Consider the following 16,363-nt stretch of genomic DNA (forward strand, 5'->3'; position numbering starts at 1 on the left):
GCTTGCAGGGTCGCGCCAGACACGAACTACTCATCCCAGCATGCCGTGCGCTACAGATGCGCCGTCGGCGGCACTCTGGGGCGCGGGGCACGATGGGGTTTGTAGGCGGCAGGCGGTGGCAGTCCCCTCTGCAGCCGGGCCACCCGCGCACCCCAGCCCATCGCCTCGGTGTGTGCCGGGCAGTGCCGAGACCGCCTCCCGCTGACATTGAGGCGATTCGATGCGGTTTGCTAATATGAAGATTTGTAATCTCTATATTTTGTATTTTGGATGCATAAAAATAATTTAGTTTGCCTTGCTGCGATGTAAAACACAGGAGCCTTTCTCTCTGTGTGGAGCACCCAGGGCTGGTCCTTGGTGCCACTCTGAGGTCCATCCACCCCTTCTTATGGTAAGCAGGAGGGCTCCTTCTGTCTTCCGTGTCAATCTGTACAGCCAGGAAGTTCCCTTTCTCAAAATGCCTGCTACTCTTTTTGTTTTGGTCTTGGCCTTATTTTACCTTCTCCTTACATGCCAGTGTTCAGAGTGGTACTTGCAGCACGAATTAGGCAGCTGAAGACTGCACAGTTATAAGCCGAGGTTATCCTCTTGTCAGGCAGCAAAAGGGATCATTTCTGCAGGGCAGTGGGACTGGCGCAGACCCATGGCAGGAGCCCGTTCTCTTTGAAGTTCAGATAATAACTTTAATAGCTTAATTGTTTATAAGTGGCTAACCTAAGCATGTCCGCTGTACCGCTAGCTGCCCTTCATAACCACAGTCCTGTGACCTGAGAGGGATTCTTGGGGCGCTTTTTTTTGTTTGTTTGGGTTTTGTTTGGATTTTTGTTTGTTTGTTTTTGTTTGGGGGGTGGGGGGTGTTTTGTTTTGTTTTGTTTTGTTTTTTTTTTGACGGGTGCGACACAGCTATTTATAACATAAATATTACTTCCCCTGCTGGAGAAGCGTATGTCAATAAATCTGGAGCCGGCATTACCACCCTCTAGGAAGTGTATTAGAGTGTGGAGAGCCGCCCGTCACGTGCGGCAGGCGGGAGATGAGCAGCGCAAGGTGTCAGAGGCCGCGTGTGCCGGTGTGCACGGCACGGCACGGCACGGCACCGCCGAGCCTAGCCCGGCACAGCCCCGCATAGCCGAGCCGAGCCTAGCCCGGCACGGCGCGGCACAGCCGAACGTAGCCCGGCCCGGGGGCTGGGGCGGGCTGACGGAGGCCGCGGCTCTCCCGCCCGGCCAAGCGGAGCCGGTAGGGCGCGGCGCGGCTGCGGGCTCCGAGCTGCGGGCTCTGCGCTGAGGGCTCCGCGCTGAGGGCTCCGCGCTGAGGTCTCCGCGCTGACGGCTCCGAGCTGCGGGCTCCGAGCTGCGGGTTCCGAGCTGCGGGCTCCCCGCTGAGGGCTCCGCGCTGAGGGCTCTGCGCTCCCACGGCCGCCCCCGCGGCGGCAGCAGCCCCCGGGGGCCGGGCGGCGGCAGCAGCAGTCACGGGTGGCAGGTACGCCGGAGCCTGTAGCAGCGGGGGAGAGGGGCCGGGGTGCACCTCGGCCCGCAGCCTGCGCCTTTGGGGTGCCGCGGGAAAGGGGCGCCGAGCCCGGCAGGGGCAGCGGCTGCCGCGCTGCGGCCTGGCCGGGGCTGGCGATGCGGGTGCGGGTGCGGGCGGCTCCCGGGTCGGGCCCCTGAGGCACCCGCGGGTGCTGGGAGCTGCCGAGGGAAGGGCCCGGCCCGCAGTGGCCGCCCCGGCTGTGCCCGCCCGGGCTGCACAGACCCGGCCCGGGCTGTGCGGGAGCGCGGGGCTGCGCCTCAAGCCCACCGTGAGGGACAAAACTGGGTTTGGGGTTTTGTGTGGTTGGTTTTTGTTTTGTTTTTACTTTTGTTTTTTTTTAATCCCACACAGATATTGACAGGGCTGTTGCAGTGGCAGAGTAGGGCTTAATTTTAGAAATGCCGGATCAGCTGTGAGAAAGATGAGTGGAAGCCGCAGCACACTGTGCTCTATTCTGCAGGACAATGGAAGTCAGATAAAACAGGAGCTGAACTTATTTCGGCCTCTGTATGGGCCTGTTTTTAGTGTTATACTGCTGACTCAAAATATTTCTTGCATTCTCTGACAATTGGGGAAATTGAAGGTCTTGAATCGTATCTGAAACAGAATGTTGTTCTGCTACGTGCACGGGCTGCTGGAGGAGACTGGATGTGACTGGACATTAGTAAAAATCAATCTTGGTGATGATTTTTTGTTTGAGTTATATACAAAACTATTCTTATGGGAATCAAAATAAACTGTCTAATAAGGCACACCTTTATTCACAGCCCAGGCCGTCTTCTCTCTTTTTAATATCTTCAGTCTTTTATCTGAAATAAATATTCCTGGCTAGTTCTTAAATATTTTATAAAGCACATATAAAATGTTTAGCAGTCAGTGAATTTAGTAACAAATAAAAATATAAATATGCTGAATACTATGCAGAGTAATGTCTCAAAATGTGTTTATAAGGTTCTCATCTAATCTTCTCCTCACACTGAATGCAAATGTGAGCCTCTTTGGATAATCATGATTCAATTACCTCTTGGTCTTTTTGTTTGGTTCATCACTGTTGGTGGTTTGCATTGGGTCTCTTATATCAAATGAAAAGTTAATGTTCTCAGGTAATTTATATGAATTACAATTTGTCATGTTCCATCTCCATTTCCAAGAGTGAGCCATGCTAGTAGTAGTGTTTAAGAAAGCTGCTGCATCTTTTGAAAATTCCTTTTCTTTCAGGGACTGGGCATAGATTTGTAGGTGTGGGGGAAAATACAAGCTACAGCAGTAGATAATTTTTCCAGGAGAGTGAATGCTTGTGAGAGGCTTTTGGTGCTCTTCTTGAGTCAGGATGTCTGGCACATATGCTGCTCTTGTCAAATGAGAGAGGAAGAATTTTTCTGGAAGTGACCCTGTAATTCCAAATGGACAGAAATTCCACTATTAAATTAGTGTCCTGGCAACCTAGCTGCAAATTTAAGGACTTGCCCAAATTTTTCTTGGAGTTCTGCAGAATGTGTGCAATAATATGAGAAAGGTCTGAAATTCAGGGTAATATGCAAGTGCCTTTCACAGAATATAAACAGTTTTGGAGTTAGGTTGTTAGTGCAGACTGATCTGCTGTATTGATGCTTACATGTGTTTTAACTTACAAGGATTGGGTTTTTTTTTTTCAGAAATGGAAAATCCTGAAGTGACTGTGAGTGGCTGCGGTGTGCATGATGATGAAAACCTCTGCAGCTACAAACGACACTCATCAGTATCACAGGAGGGGCTTTTGGAAGACCAGCTTAGAAGGAAGTTAAAATTTTTCTTCATGAACCCATGTGAGAAGTTTTGGGCCCGAGGCAGAAAACCTTGGAAACTTGGGATTCAGTTACTCAAAATAGTAATGGTTACAGTTCAGGTGAGTACCTATGGAAGCAGGGACTCAGCCTGTGGGATGTCAAATGAATGCAGGAAACATGCTATTCATGGAGTGGTGCAGAGGAAGGGAAAGGATAGGTTGCAAAATTATCTTATTTGCATATATGTAGCTTAGATCTCACATGGCCTAATTTTCTCCTAAAACTATGGACTGAAAAAAAATTGCATTCCAGGAGTACAAATGAGAGGAACCGTGTTTAAGGGCTCAACTTGACTTTTTAGTTTACTTTTTTTATCTTTGCCATTTTTACCCCCAAAAGAATGGCATCCCTACACGTGTTACCTCAATACTTGCTTCACTGTTGTGTTTAAGGGAAGGAAAAGTTATTTCTGTTTTGATATCACAGTGATGAGAAGTGAAATTGGTGACTTTTTCATGATGTTCGCTTATATCTTGCATTGCAAAAAACCTCAGAAAGTCTTCCTCATTCTTCCTCTCATCCAGCCTTGCACCACAGATTTCATATAACACATTTATCTGCTGCTCAAAACACAGTTGTTTGTCTCAAAGTTGTGTTGTTAAGGCAGAAGAAAGTTTTCATTTAACCTTTCTAAGGCCTCAGATGACCCTTCATAGATGCCCACATGTGATTTCCCTTTATGGTCATGCCAGTGCTATGACAACACATCTATAGAAAAGAATGTTTTCTTTCCATGTGTATGAATGATGGCACAAAGTGCAGAAATAAGAGTTCTCCTGCTGTGCATCTGGCAGCACGTTTGTATCCCTTAGTTTTTACATGTGTCATCATCTGATTGCCATCTCTCCCATTTTGCAACTAAAATTAAAATTTGATGATGGAAGAATCCAAATAGGAAAGAAGCTAATGCTGATTTTGTATTTTCAGAGAAAATCTGCCTGTAGATAATTCAGTCTGATCAGTGTTGGTTTGCTGGTGTATTCCTGTGTGCTGAGCACGCTGAGCTTGCCTGCAGAGCATTCCAGTATCTCTGTAACTGAGTTACCCTTATCAAAACCTGCATATCCAGTTTGCACCATGGCCATAAAACTAATCTGTAGACTACTGATTCAGACTTATCTCTGATGAGTGTCTTCACAATACACCTGACACCAGATTTGAAACAATAGTCAAGAGAATTGTGAGCTCTGAGAAGTACATCATGTACTTCTAAGAAACCTTTTCCAGTCTGGATAGCAACTAACAGAGTTTTGTGCTCGCTTTTCATAAACGGTTGCAGTATACTTTTTTTACCAGCTTCAGGTGTTATCTTGTTACAAGCACAGCTTGGTGAGTTATTCTCAAAGCACTTTTCACTGAAACTTGATTGAGAGATGTTTGTTTTCCTAAGCTGTCCTCAATTTCCCTTTTGTCCCCTGGAGTAAGGACTTTAAAGTGGGGTCTTGTGAAGTCCTGTCCTGGTTTTTTGGCTGAGGAACAATGATATTCCCCCAAGGCTAGTCAATTGACACCAGGCTGAACTAACAAAGGGTGTGTAACAGTATATAGGGAGCTCGAACTCAAGATGGTGTCATTTTCTTTGTAAAAATGCCAGTCCTTCGCCAAGATGCTGTAAATATGTTAAAGGCACATTTGTGAAACCCACTGTTTCCTTAAAGTCAAACTTTTATTTGAACATCTTTGAAATGGAGCAGCCTGCATGTAATTGCCATGTGTCTACCAGTGAGACAAAAGATTCGTTAGAGTTCACATGTTAATCCAGAAGCCAATGTTGTCTTTGAACAGGAAATATAAATGTCTTTTTCAGCTGGTGGTTTTCGGATTGAGCAATCAAATGGTGGTTGCCTTCAAAGAAGAGAACACTGTTGCATTCAAACATCTTTTCTTGAAAGGGTATATGGACAGAATGGATGATACCTATGCTGTGTACACACAAACAGATGTCTATGATCAGATATTCTTTGCAATAAACCAGGTAGGGATTGTTGCTGCAATATCTACAATATATATGGTATTTTCCTGGGTATGTTTTTCTGAATTGAACTTCTGTGTCAATTGCTTAAGACTAAAGCATCAACTCGTTAAGTTTTTCTGTCATTGCTGGAGCATTGTAGTATGGTAACATCCTTAAAGTTAATCAGTGTACTAGTTCTACACTAAAAGCACTCCTTGAATCTGAGCCAGAATTCTTTGCAAGGAATATATTAGGCTTTCTAGTAAGAATTGTGAAGAGAAAAAACATGATAAGAAAAAAGGTATGTAGATCCAAATCCTGTACTTAGTGCCTTTGTCAAATACCTTAAAATATTTGAGGACTTAGCTGTGGTGTGGTTTAGGTTTCAGTTCTTTAGGTGACCTTTAAATAAAGGAGATGGGTTATAACTGATCCAAACACTTCTGTGTTTGCTTTGTTCAGTTTTTTTTATTTTTCTTCAGAGTCTAACAGTTTTATTGGCATTTAAGTTGGTTTGTTTGTTCTGAACTTTAGTACCTTCAGCTACCCAACATCTCTGTTGGAAATCATGCTTATGAGAAGAAGGGAGCAGAAGAGACACCTCTGGCTGTTTGTCAGCAGTTCTACAAGCGAGGAATCATCTGTCCTGGAAATGACACCTTTGATATAGACCCAGAGATTGTGACTGGTGATGAACCTAATCTATTTTATCAGTTCTTTGGGAGGATGGGACCTACATTTTTGATAAATTCGGGGATAATGTTCAGGAGTGTTCCCTGTAAATTCATGATGAATAACTTGGCTGGTGTTCAAGGATGCCAGTCTGTTTGTCAGTTGGCTTCTCAGATGACTCCTCACTCAAGTGTGTTATCTTGTCTGGTGTAGCCAACAGCTCATAACAGCCTTGGGAGTGGGACAGGCAGATTACAGTTAAAGAACCTGATAATCCATGAGATATTGTTGTGAGTCCTTATCCATTCCAGACTGCTTGTACATTGAGCCAACGACTTCATTAGACAACACAACAATGGGAAAGCACAATTTGAATTTCACTCTGGATTTCCCCAGGTGAGGAGGAATGAACAGCTCCTCTGTTGGGGTTTTGGTGCATTTTCCTGTGCAAAGCTAACCTGGAGCTCTGTTGCAGACTGGTGGCAGTGCAGCTCATGTTCAATCTGAAGGCAATCAACCTCCAGACCGTTCGTCACCACGAGCTCCCCGACTGCTACGATTTCACTCTGCGGGTATGTGGAAGCCTGCCACATATCATTCTGTTCAAAACCAGAAAATGTCTTGCTGGTTTACTGCACACAGTCAGCACAGGTATTTTCTAAAGAGTGTTGAGTACCACTGGGTCACTGGGGCCTGGATTACCCTCTTATGGCTTGGTGTACCCTGTAAATAACCAGCAGCTGTCACTGTGGGAAATTAAGCTTTGAGTGCTCCTGATGTGGTCCTGAAGTACTTGCTTGGCTTATAGCCACTTGTACTCTAATCCATCTGAAGTATAATGGAAGTGTAAGTCTCTTCTCTTTAGAGAGATGCTTCTGGGAAAGGTTGTTTTCAGATAATAGAGGAATGAGAATGTAGTTTAAAAGAATTTCACCTAGTAACTAGTTGATCAAACAATTTGTGGCAAATACATGGTTGAGCAGATTTGTCTTCATTTTGACAGCATTTATTTGAAGATACTGGAATTTAGTTTAAGCTTAGAAAAGTTTTGTAACTTTTCCCCTAGGGTAATTATTCTGCATCATTATGCAGGCTTAGCAATACAGTGGTCTACATGTGTAATTGTTTAACTTTATAAAGACATGAGCTTTTAAAATTTGTTTATGTTTTTAATACAGATTGTGTTTGATAATAAAGCACATAGTGGAAGAATTAAAATAAGTCTAGACAATGAAATAGCAATCAGGGAATGTAAAGACTGGCACGTTTCTGGATCAAGTAAGTGGCATAAATCTGTTGAAATTTTCATGCTGAAATTTTGTCCACTAGCAGAATGTTTGTTAACCTTTTTGTTTGTGAAAGGCACCATTGACATACAATCTCTAATATATGCACTCTAGATCTGATTTTCTAAGAAATTATTGTTCTTCAACCTCTGGTCTGAAAACCTGGGAATCTAGCCACACCATTACTTTCTGTACCAGTTCTCAAGGCTTTCACCATTGATAATGTCAAACCAAAATTTTTTCATACATCACTGTGCATCCTTCTGTCTTTTGCTACTAAATTTAGGCTGCTTATTTCTTAAGGCAAAGTTGTGAACTGTTCTAGCCAGGAAACAGGACACATGATACTGGTGGAAAGTTGAAGCTGATTTACTCTTATTTCAGGACTTAGCACCAGGAAGGATAAGGAAGCATTGTTGCTGAGGCTTGCTGGAGTGGAATGGCTAGAAATGCTTCTTCTTGTTGCTTAAATGCCATTTGCCATGTATTTGGCTACAACTGAGGTGCACAGGATGGTTAAATTTCTTACACAGTGATTCACGAGAATGAGCCACCTTTATTGGCAGATATTCGGCCTGCTCAAAACATGACCTTTTCTCATTAGCAAAAAAAAATCTCTTTGATAGTCAGAAGCTTTCCAGGACTGTTAGATTCCACTTTGCAACAGGATAAACCATGTTCTACTTTGCCACTTTCCCTGTTGCTATGCCTTTGTCAGGGAATGAAGGCAGTGGAAAAGGATAACTGGTGTTTTTGTGAAGATGCAGTCTGCAGTTATCGGGGCACCGGAGCTCTGCGCTGGTGCCCGGTTGGCGGCTGCCGTGCCCGCAGTGCCCAGCTGGCGGCGCTGCCGGCCCGGTCCCGGTACGCGCTGGGGGCTCGAGTGCGCCCCGAGCCTTCCAAACCGTCCCCTGGAGTCCCTTAGCTTCCTTCAGAATTAAAATCTAATCCTTTTTCTGTCTCCCTTCTTTGCAGCTGTAAGGTAGGTATAAAAGCAAATAAAATTATTTGGTGCTATGTTTAATGTAAGATGATCAAGAATGTGAATTTTAGTAACATAAGAGATGGAGAATTTGTATAGCTCACTGTTGGTCTTGACTAGCTGAGCAATAGTACAAGTTATCTGTACTGCCCTAGGACAGAAAAACTGATTGTCAAATACTGGTCTGAAAGAGAAGATACATATAAAGTTCCTAGGACTTAAAAAAAATTTCTGAGTAGGTCTATGACTCCAAAGGCCGTTCCAGTCTCTGTAAAATGATTAACTCTCACCTATAATCCTGCAGGGCTGTAAGAAGCACTCACATTCTGGTATATTTTTGATGTGGTATCAACCCTTCTAAATTTACTGAAGTGGTATCTGTAGTGCAGATATGTCTCTCATAAAATATGTCATAAAATTTTGTGAGGAAAAAAATGTTAAGATTCAGTTATGTAAATGCTTAATTTGATTGAATAAATATAGTTAACATCCAAACTGGATTTTTACTTCAGTGATGGTCAACAAGAATAAATGCACTATAAACATGTACATTTTTGTTCTTGCAGTACAGAAGAACACTCATTACATGATGATCTTCGATGCTTTTGTCATATTGACTTGTCTGGCTTCATTGATCCTTTGCACACGATCAGTGATTAAAGGAATTTGGCTCCAGAGGGTGGGTATAGCTCCTTCTTTGGAAAACCTTATCTTGTGTTAGCCTTATTAATTGTTTTCTTTCCTCCTTTCCCCTAGGAATTTGTAAGCTTTTTCCTATATTATTATAAGAAAGAAGTGTCTTTCAGTGATCAAATGGAATTTGTCAATGGATGGTACATCCTGATTATGGTTAGCGATGTCCTAACTATCGTTGGATCAACTCTAAAGATGGAGATACAAGCAAAGGTAGGCTTTTCATACTGTCAGATGGAAGTGAAACTGTTTCTGTCTAACCTAGGTTTAAATCTCTCAGAGGACTTCAGGCTGGCTGTACTTGCATCTGAGTGGCATAACATTTTAAAACTCTACCTTCTCCTCCAGAATTGCAACTCATGCCTGTTGTTTCTAGTAGCAAGATTTAAAAACTCCAAATATCACTCTGTATTATAGTGCTGAATTAACTTTGCTCCCTGTGACTCTGAGGAATGAAATGTAGTTAATCTCTGAAAATTTGACTGTTGACTTCCTTCCTCACTTATATTTGCTCATTTGATGATTTTTTTTTTCAAATTTATCATTTAACTTTTTGAACTCTATATGTGTTTAGCAGAGTGTTTATCTCCTTAAATATCACTTTGCTGCTTTCCCAGCTTCTGTTTTCCAGCATGTTCATAACAGTCAGCCACAGCAGGTTCTGGGCTTTCACTTTCTAAAGTAAACTTGTTATGGACAAAGCTCAAAACTTGTAAAACTTTTTTTTTTTACATAATTAGGGAAGAAAAATTATTATAAAATACTATCCTGAAGCACTCTGATATTCAGATAATACTGTTCTTCACAAAATCTGTTGCAGACTTTGAAGTGTGACATTGCAACATAGTGGACTTTGGACAGTAGTGATGAGAGGATGGGTCTGAAATCCATTTGCTGACAGCTTGACTATCACAAACACCCTGTACAAATTGTCCTGTCTCACCATAGGGCCTATAAACTCACTGAGAGTAGAAAGAAGCTGTGAGGAAGTTGCCCAAGATAAGAGATAGCTCCATTCTGCTTTGGGAGAAGCAAAGAGAATAAGATTGGAATAATATCTTGCATTTGAAATTCTTGTATCTTGTACTATAAATACATCTGTTTATATATATGTAAGAGTAATTTATTAAAACTCTACAGGTACATTTTACTCCATTTTGCAAGCCTTGTGGACCATAATAACAAGATCTTGTTCCATGTTACTGTATGAAAGTGGTTGAATAAGAAGTTCACGTTAAAGTAGCCTAAATTTGTTTTTTGTCAAGCTCTAAATTAATTATGCTGATAGGAAAGATTAGCCAATATCCTTTGCAGATATATGTTATTTATGCTTTATTCTTAGGAGAATAGAAACAGAAACGAATGAAAACTTCTTTCAAATAAGCTGTCACAATCCATGTCAGAGTAGAGCTGCAGCTCAGGAACAGAGTGCATGCTAATTTGGATGAAAATAGGCCAGTATCTATAGGTGGAAAAAACAGCAAAGTGCCAATGGATGTAAGTTTCAGACAGAATTCATTAGAAGCTAATTAGTGTTCTCCTTGATAGCTTTATATAGCTCATAGTTCCCAACTACATAACTCCTGAGTATTTATCTGAGAATGCTGACAAGCAATGCTAATTTTTCCAAAGAGCTTTTCCTTCGTACTGTAAGAACTTTCTTTGTTCTATGTCATGTTTACATTGTCCATTGGGATGCAGTGCAGAGATTCCTAAGATGCTCTGAGGAATCTGTCAATGCAGATTCCAGAAGCAGTTTCTGCAAGTCTGGAAGCAGCATAAAAATGTTTGCAATGCCACTGCAGATCCTGCTGAGCTGGGTGACAGAGGAACTATCTCTGCTTCTGCAGTGCACCTGCACTCTTGGCCTTGCAAATAAAGCTCTAAGAATCTGTTTTACAAACAGCCATGTGTAAAGGCATTGCAAAGAAATCAGTTGCACTTGTGCCCCTGCTTTTTTTGTGGGACCTATCTCAAATGTATATTGCCTCAAACTAATTTCTAATTGGGAGAGTTTGCCAAAGGAAAAATGTTCCTTAACAAATCTTTGTAGTAATGGGAGTTGCAATTTAGAGCCTGTCAGTTGTTACAATGACTAATTTTCTCCTTTCTTATTTTTTTGCTTCTTATTTTTCTTTTTTTTCAGAGTCTGACAAGCTATGATATCTGCAGCATACTCTTGGGAATATCCACTATGCTTGTGTGGCTTGGAGTCATTCGCTACCTAGGTTTCTTTCAGAAGTATAATGTAAGGATCTCCTGGGATCTTCATATTGTTGGTATTTATTCTGTTTGTTGCTATAAGAGGACTGAGAGAGGTATCTGGTTGAATTCTCACTGTTTGCATTGCTTTGTGCAGCTTCTCATCCTAACACTGAGAGCAGCATTACCCAATGTAATGAGGTTCTGCTGTTGTGCTGCTATGATCTACCTGGGTTATTGTTTCTGTGGATGGATTGTACTGGGACCATACCATGTGAAGGTAATGTTCTGACCACAAAAAAAAGACAACTTGAATAACAGAATGAGAGATCACTACTGTTGTTTTCTAGCTCTCCATATCAAGGCTTCCCTTAATGTAAAAATAGTGCATGTTCAACATGATGCTGCTCTGTTTGAGGAGACTGGCTTCCATGACTCAATCAGACTTTCCTCAAGTTATGAAAGATCCAAGTCAGAAGTGGAAGCTGCTGTGACTCCCAATCACATGCTGATATTTTAAGAAATAATTTCCATTCTGCAGAACACTGGTATCAGACTAAAACTTTGGAGACATTATGCTTATCCCTCTTTAAAGAGAAATTTGCTTGAATTGAATGCGCATGTGTGTAGGAGGCGACAAACTTTGCTTGTTCCTTGGATGTTTTACTGTTTGCACCTTGTCATCCTCTGGGTGTAGGAAGAGATCTGAAGCAGCCAGTCACCAGCAGTGTATCTTCTTCATGTTATGTACAGTCTCTGTGACCACATAAAGTGGTGACACATCCTTGTCTTCTTCCCTCCTCTCTAGTTTCGCACTCTGAACATGGTTTCTGAATGCCTTTTTTCACTGATCAATGGAGATGACATGTTTGCCACCTTTGCAGAAATGCAGCAGAAAAGTTACTTGGTTTGGTTATTCAGTAGGATCTACCTCTACTCCTTCATCAGTCTGTTCATCTATATGGTGCTGAGTCTCTTCATTGCACTCATTACAGATACGTATGAAACAGTCAAGGTAAGCACAGTCTGACTGTCCATTTGGAGTAACAGTGCAAGATTGGTGCTATCAAAACTCTCATCTCCCTCAATACTGTAAATTGCAGTGCATGCCAATCTAAAAAATAAATATATCGACTACTTTTGAGGGTGCCAAGTGAAGACTGGAAGGTTTTTAATTCCTCTCTACTTTGTTTTTCCTTTAAAAGTCTGTCTGTTTTTCTGCTCCAATGGTAGCTAAATGTCCACTAAAAAGCAGTATTTTTACATTAGGTCCTGTGAATCTTCTCATTTCACACCTGAGCAGTGTCTCAAAAGTGGTCTGGGGAGAATTTGTTTTATGGTGGGATTTAGCCTTGTTAGAGGTTTAACTAAGTATCAATTTTTAGCACTACCAGCAAGATGGCTTTCCCGAGACAGAACTTCAGAGATTTATATCACAGTGCAAAGACTCACCAAACTCTGGGAGGTACAGATTAGAGGAGGAAAGTTCTGCATCTCTCTTCTGTTGTTGTAATGGTATGTATCTATATTAAAACTATTAATTATTAACTTATTACTTAATATACCTGTTAAGGTATGTGCAAAAGCAACATGCAAAAAAATGTCCCTGGTACAATGTTTATGAAAAGTACTTAAAATTTTGGGGGAAGTTGTGTGAGAGGGGGAAATCCACACAAAAATTTCAAACTATTTCTAAGAGCACTTCAGCAAAACTGTTGTTTTGCAGCCAACAAATTTCTTAGAAGATGTGAGGGAACTTCCAAATTAAGAATTACTTAACATGTGAAAAATTATACAAAAAGTGAGGTAATATTTACAGTAACTTGGGAACCCCATATGTGTAATGTGTAAGCATTAACATTCCCTGTACTCATTGCAACAGGCAGCACTTAGAGAACTCACTCAGTGGTCTCTTATCCACTTTTTAATCACACCTTGTGCAGGTAACAGACCTGAAACTTGGGGAGAAAATCAGCTTGTCAAGGTTTTAAGACAGCATGCAGATTAAGATACTATCACAGCTCCTGGAAAACATTGCCTAACTAACATTATGAAGAGAAAATGCTTCAGTTATTTGAGGTTGTGTTTCTTCAGGAATACTGATTGCAGGATACGTGGTTTATATTTAACCTGGCTGGCAGCAAGTCTGAGTCTTCCTTGCTGAAGAGCCTTTTGGTGGGGGAGCTGAAAAATATTTGCCACTTGATTAAAAAGATCAAAGGTGCAACTCCTTGATATTGGGCTTTTCTGGTGGGCTGTATTGTTATATGCCTGATAGAGCATATTTATGAGTGGGAGGAGATGGGGACATATTTTGACCCTGTTCTGACCGAGTGTCTTACTGGAGATAAAAGTGTGGGATGGAGCAGAGCAGGGCATCTTGCTCCTCAGTAAAGGGCATGGACATACTAATATTTGCTTTTCTGCACAAAACTCTCAGTTTAACCAGACAAAAAAGCCAGCGTAAGATGGGACAGGGTGGGGATGTAATAATTTTCCTACTGACTGTGCAGTGGGGATCATGCATCTTGGAGAGCAGTCTCATGCTCAAAATGTTTTCTGGTGGCTCATAGCAATTTCTTGTTAGTGAACATCAAATTATTAATAGTTCAGTTGCATTTTTAAGGCTTCTTGTACAGTGAAACTATGATTTTGATGCATGTGCCTGACAACTTTCTCCTCCTCTCTTGTACAGGTTGTATGTAATGAACATATTTAATGGATTGTGGGAGAGTATCATGGAGGCTTTAAAGCAGCACACATTGCAAGAACTGGACAATGGAGCTGGTGGAAAACCTTATCTCTGAAGACTTTATTTGCTTTTCTCAAAAAACAGTGTAAGCCTATGGCAGAAGTTTATGCTAAATTTACAAACATTTTGATTAGATATTCACTGCTATTTCGGGGGGCTTAGGGATGGTTTTTATTAGTTTTATTCTATTTGTTTCCTCAGTTAAATTGTGCTAGAATGCAAAGGGCATAAAAACCTATCTGTGTTCAGTGACTTGGCTAGATTATAAGAGTAGAAAATAAATGTAGTACTTTCAACTGTAAGTAGAACTCATGTTGGACTACTTCAGCTTTGAACACCAACCTAGCCCTCAGTAATGCAGGCGTTACCTGTCCTTGGCTGACCTTTTACTGAATGAATGAAAGCTCACTAGAGCTCTCAGAATTTTTGGTTTATTTGCACTCACAGTATAAATAAATACTATGAAATTTGGTGTAATTTGTTTCTGGAGTCATTACAGTGAGTTGATACACCAAACCACTCAAATATAGCTGAAAGCATAAAATAAATATTTTTTTAGGGACAAGTACCACTGGATGTAAGTGGCAATCTATTCTCAGAGAGGCTGGGTTATGCCAGGCTAAAGTTGAAGTTGAGGGATGAGCTGAATGGAGAAATGTTCTCATATATCAAGCACTGGGCAGGATCAGTTACAGTCTTCAGCTTAACAGTGTTTGGATCTTATGTTTTTAAAGGAAAAATCAGACAAAAACACTTTCAAAGTACCTAGTTTTAAAAAATTTGAAATCTTCATCTGGCATACAAGTCTGTAAACACTGAAGTCTAAACTAAATTAAAGACACAGGGAGATGTCTCTGAGAGTCTTATCTCTCCTCTCTTTAGAAACTGGATGTTTCCTAGCAACTGAATAACTTGCTACTATCAGTGGCTGGCTGAAACATTGCTCTTATAAAAGTTTAGTTTTGACAACTTAGTTTATATTCATTGTTCATTGTGATTCTATTTAATGGATGCCTTATTTTCTATAGTCTGTTCACTCTGGGAGCAGAATAGATAGAAGACTAAAGGGAAGCATATTTTAGAGAACTTGCATTTGTGAGCAACATTGCTGTAGCTGTGTGTGACAATGCATAATGAATGCTGCAGAGGACACTAAACATGTTCTGTCTGAATGCCTACACATTGTAAATGTGCAACAATAAACACAGCTGCAGTAAGTATTGGGTGTGTCAGTATTCATCTGTTGCCGGGTTAATATAGGAGCTTTGTTTTTTAATAGTACTGTGCAATTTCTTGCATGAAACAGTGTGGAGTGTGTGAACTTGTATTTCCTGTAGTCATGATACTTCCTGTGGACCCTGTCAAGGACCTGCTTCCAGTTGATGTTTAACAGCATTTCAGAGTTTGCCATAGAAACAAATATTCAAGTATTTAACCTACACTAAAACCACTCCTCAAATTCAGCAAAGGCAAACCAAATGCAAGGCATAGGCAAATTATGCACAGTATCTGAAAGTTTTGTGTACTGAGGTCCTTCTCTTTCAACACTCACCTAAGACTGAAGACTTTCAAAGCTTTTCAAGAAGACTCAAGGCAGTCTTGCATCACAAAGCAAATATTAAGTGACCATGTTTTGTTTTGACACAATTAACTCCTTATGGATCTTTGACAATACACAAAATACAATATGCACATAACCATTGTGTACAGTAATTTATGTAAGGAATTCTGGTAAAGGTGGCAAGCACTTTAAGATCAATAAAATGCAGAAGGCAGACTTACATGGCTTTTTCATACAGAGTTAAGAGAAAGCTAAGATTAATAATTCACTTAAAATACAGGTACATTTTGTAAACAGCTATGGAATACTTTGTTTGCTAATATAGTTATAAGGCAAGAAGTGATGTGATTTCATTTAGAAATGGGGTAGAACGTGTGCTTTGTCACTGTTAACTCATTAAATTGGCAGCAAGTTTCAACAAAATTTGCAGAGCTCTAAAGTGTCAAATTCTTACAGAGTTTTACAATAGCAGAGAGAAAGCATGTTAATAGAAGCCTGCAGTATGAACATAAGGCATGGAAAGCTACAACGGGTGACCACAAAGCAGCAAAAGATACTGTATCTAGATTCCTTCTATTCCTAATGTGGTGGTCTTCCACTGAAGATTAGTTTCTGCTGCCTGAAGTGAAGCAGTGGAATCCCTGGTAGAGTCTTTAAGTGATGACCTGTGCTTGTGCTGCAGCTAACAAGTCAATCAACTGAGATATGGATATTATTTGAAAAACCACGGTCTGTGTTACTTCTGCTGGATTCCTCAGCTTTTAATTTAGCTTTGCTGGGAGCTGTGTAGGTTTGGGGAGGAAAGAGTTGATGAATTACAAGTTGCCTTCAGACAGTAATGGGCAGACTGAAGCCAGAGGGGAGAACTTATCTAAAAGAAGTAGAAGAATGTTTAAAGCAATGTA

The 16,363-nt window shown here is 41.0% G+C and overlaps 1 protein-coding gene across 6 annotated transcripts; it reads left to right on the forward strand.

Moving 5' to 3' along the window:
* Nucleotides 1-58: 58 nt before the first annotated feature.
* Nucleotides 59-15,116, forward strand: MCOLN3 (mucolipin TRP cation channel 3). Of its 6 annotated transcripts, none has more exons than XM_079314493.1 (14): nt 59-391; nt 3,186-3,415; nt 5,164-5,331; nt 5,845-5,998; nt 6,294-6,378; nt 6,458-6,554; nt 7,161-7,260; nt 8,817-8,929; nt 9,007-9,156; nt 11,090-11,191; nt 11,303-11,425; nt 11,954-12,160; nt 12,531-12,660; nt 13,841-15,116. In XM_079314493.1, exons 2-14 carry the CDS (start codon nt 3,188-3,190, stop codon nt 13,849-13,851), a joined length of 1,668 nt encoding a protein of 555 aa, XP_079170619.1. In that variant the 5' UTR covers nt 59-391; nt 3,186-3,187; the 3' UTR covers nt 13,852-15,116. The 6 variants fall into 6 exon arrangements, 5 of the variants coding, with proteins under 5 accessions (XP_079170619.1, XP_079170616.1, XP_079170618.1 ...); XM_079314490.1 differs by lacking the exon at nt 13,841-15,116 and adding an exon at nt 13,089-13,254 and having other exon boundaries at nt 150-391; XR_013775391.1 differs by lacking the exon at nt 59-391 and adding an exon at nt 1,344-1,482 and having other exon boundaries at nt 11,090-11,222.
* The last annotated feature ends 1,247 nt before the right edge of the window (nt 15,117-16,363 follow it).

Source organism: Erithacus rubecula (assembly GCF_903797595.1).
Source record: "Erithacus rubecula genome assembly, chromosome: 10".
NCBI lineage: Eukaryota > Metazoa > Chordata > Aves > Passeriformes > Muscicapidae > Erithacus > Erithacus rubecula.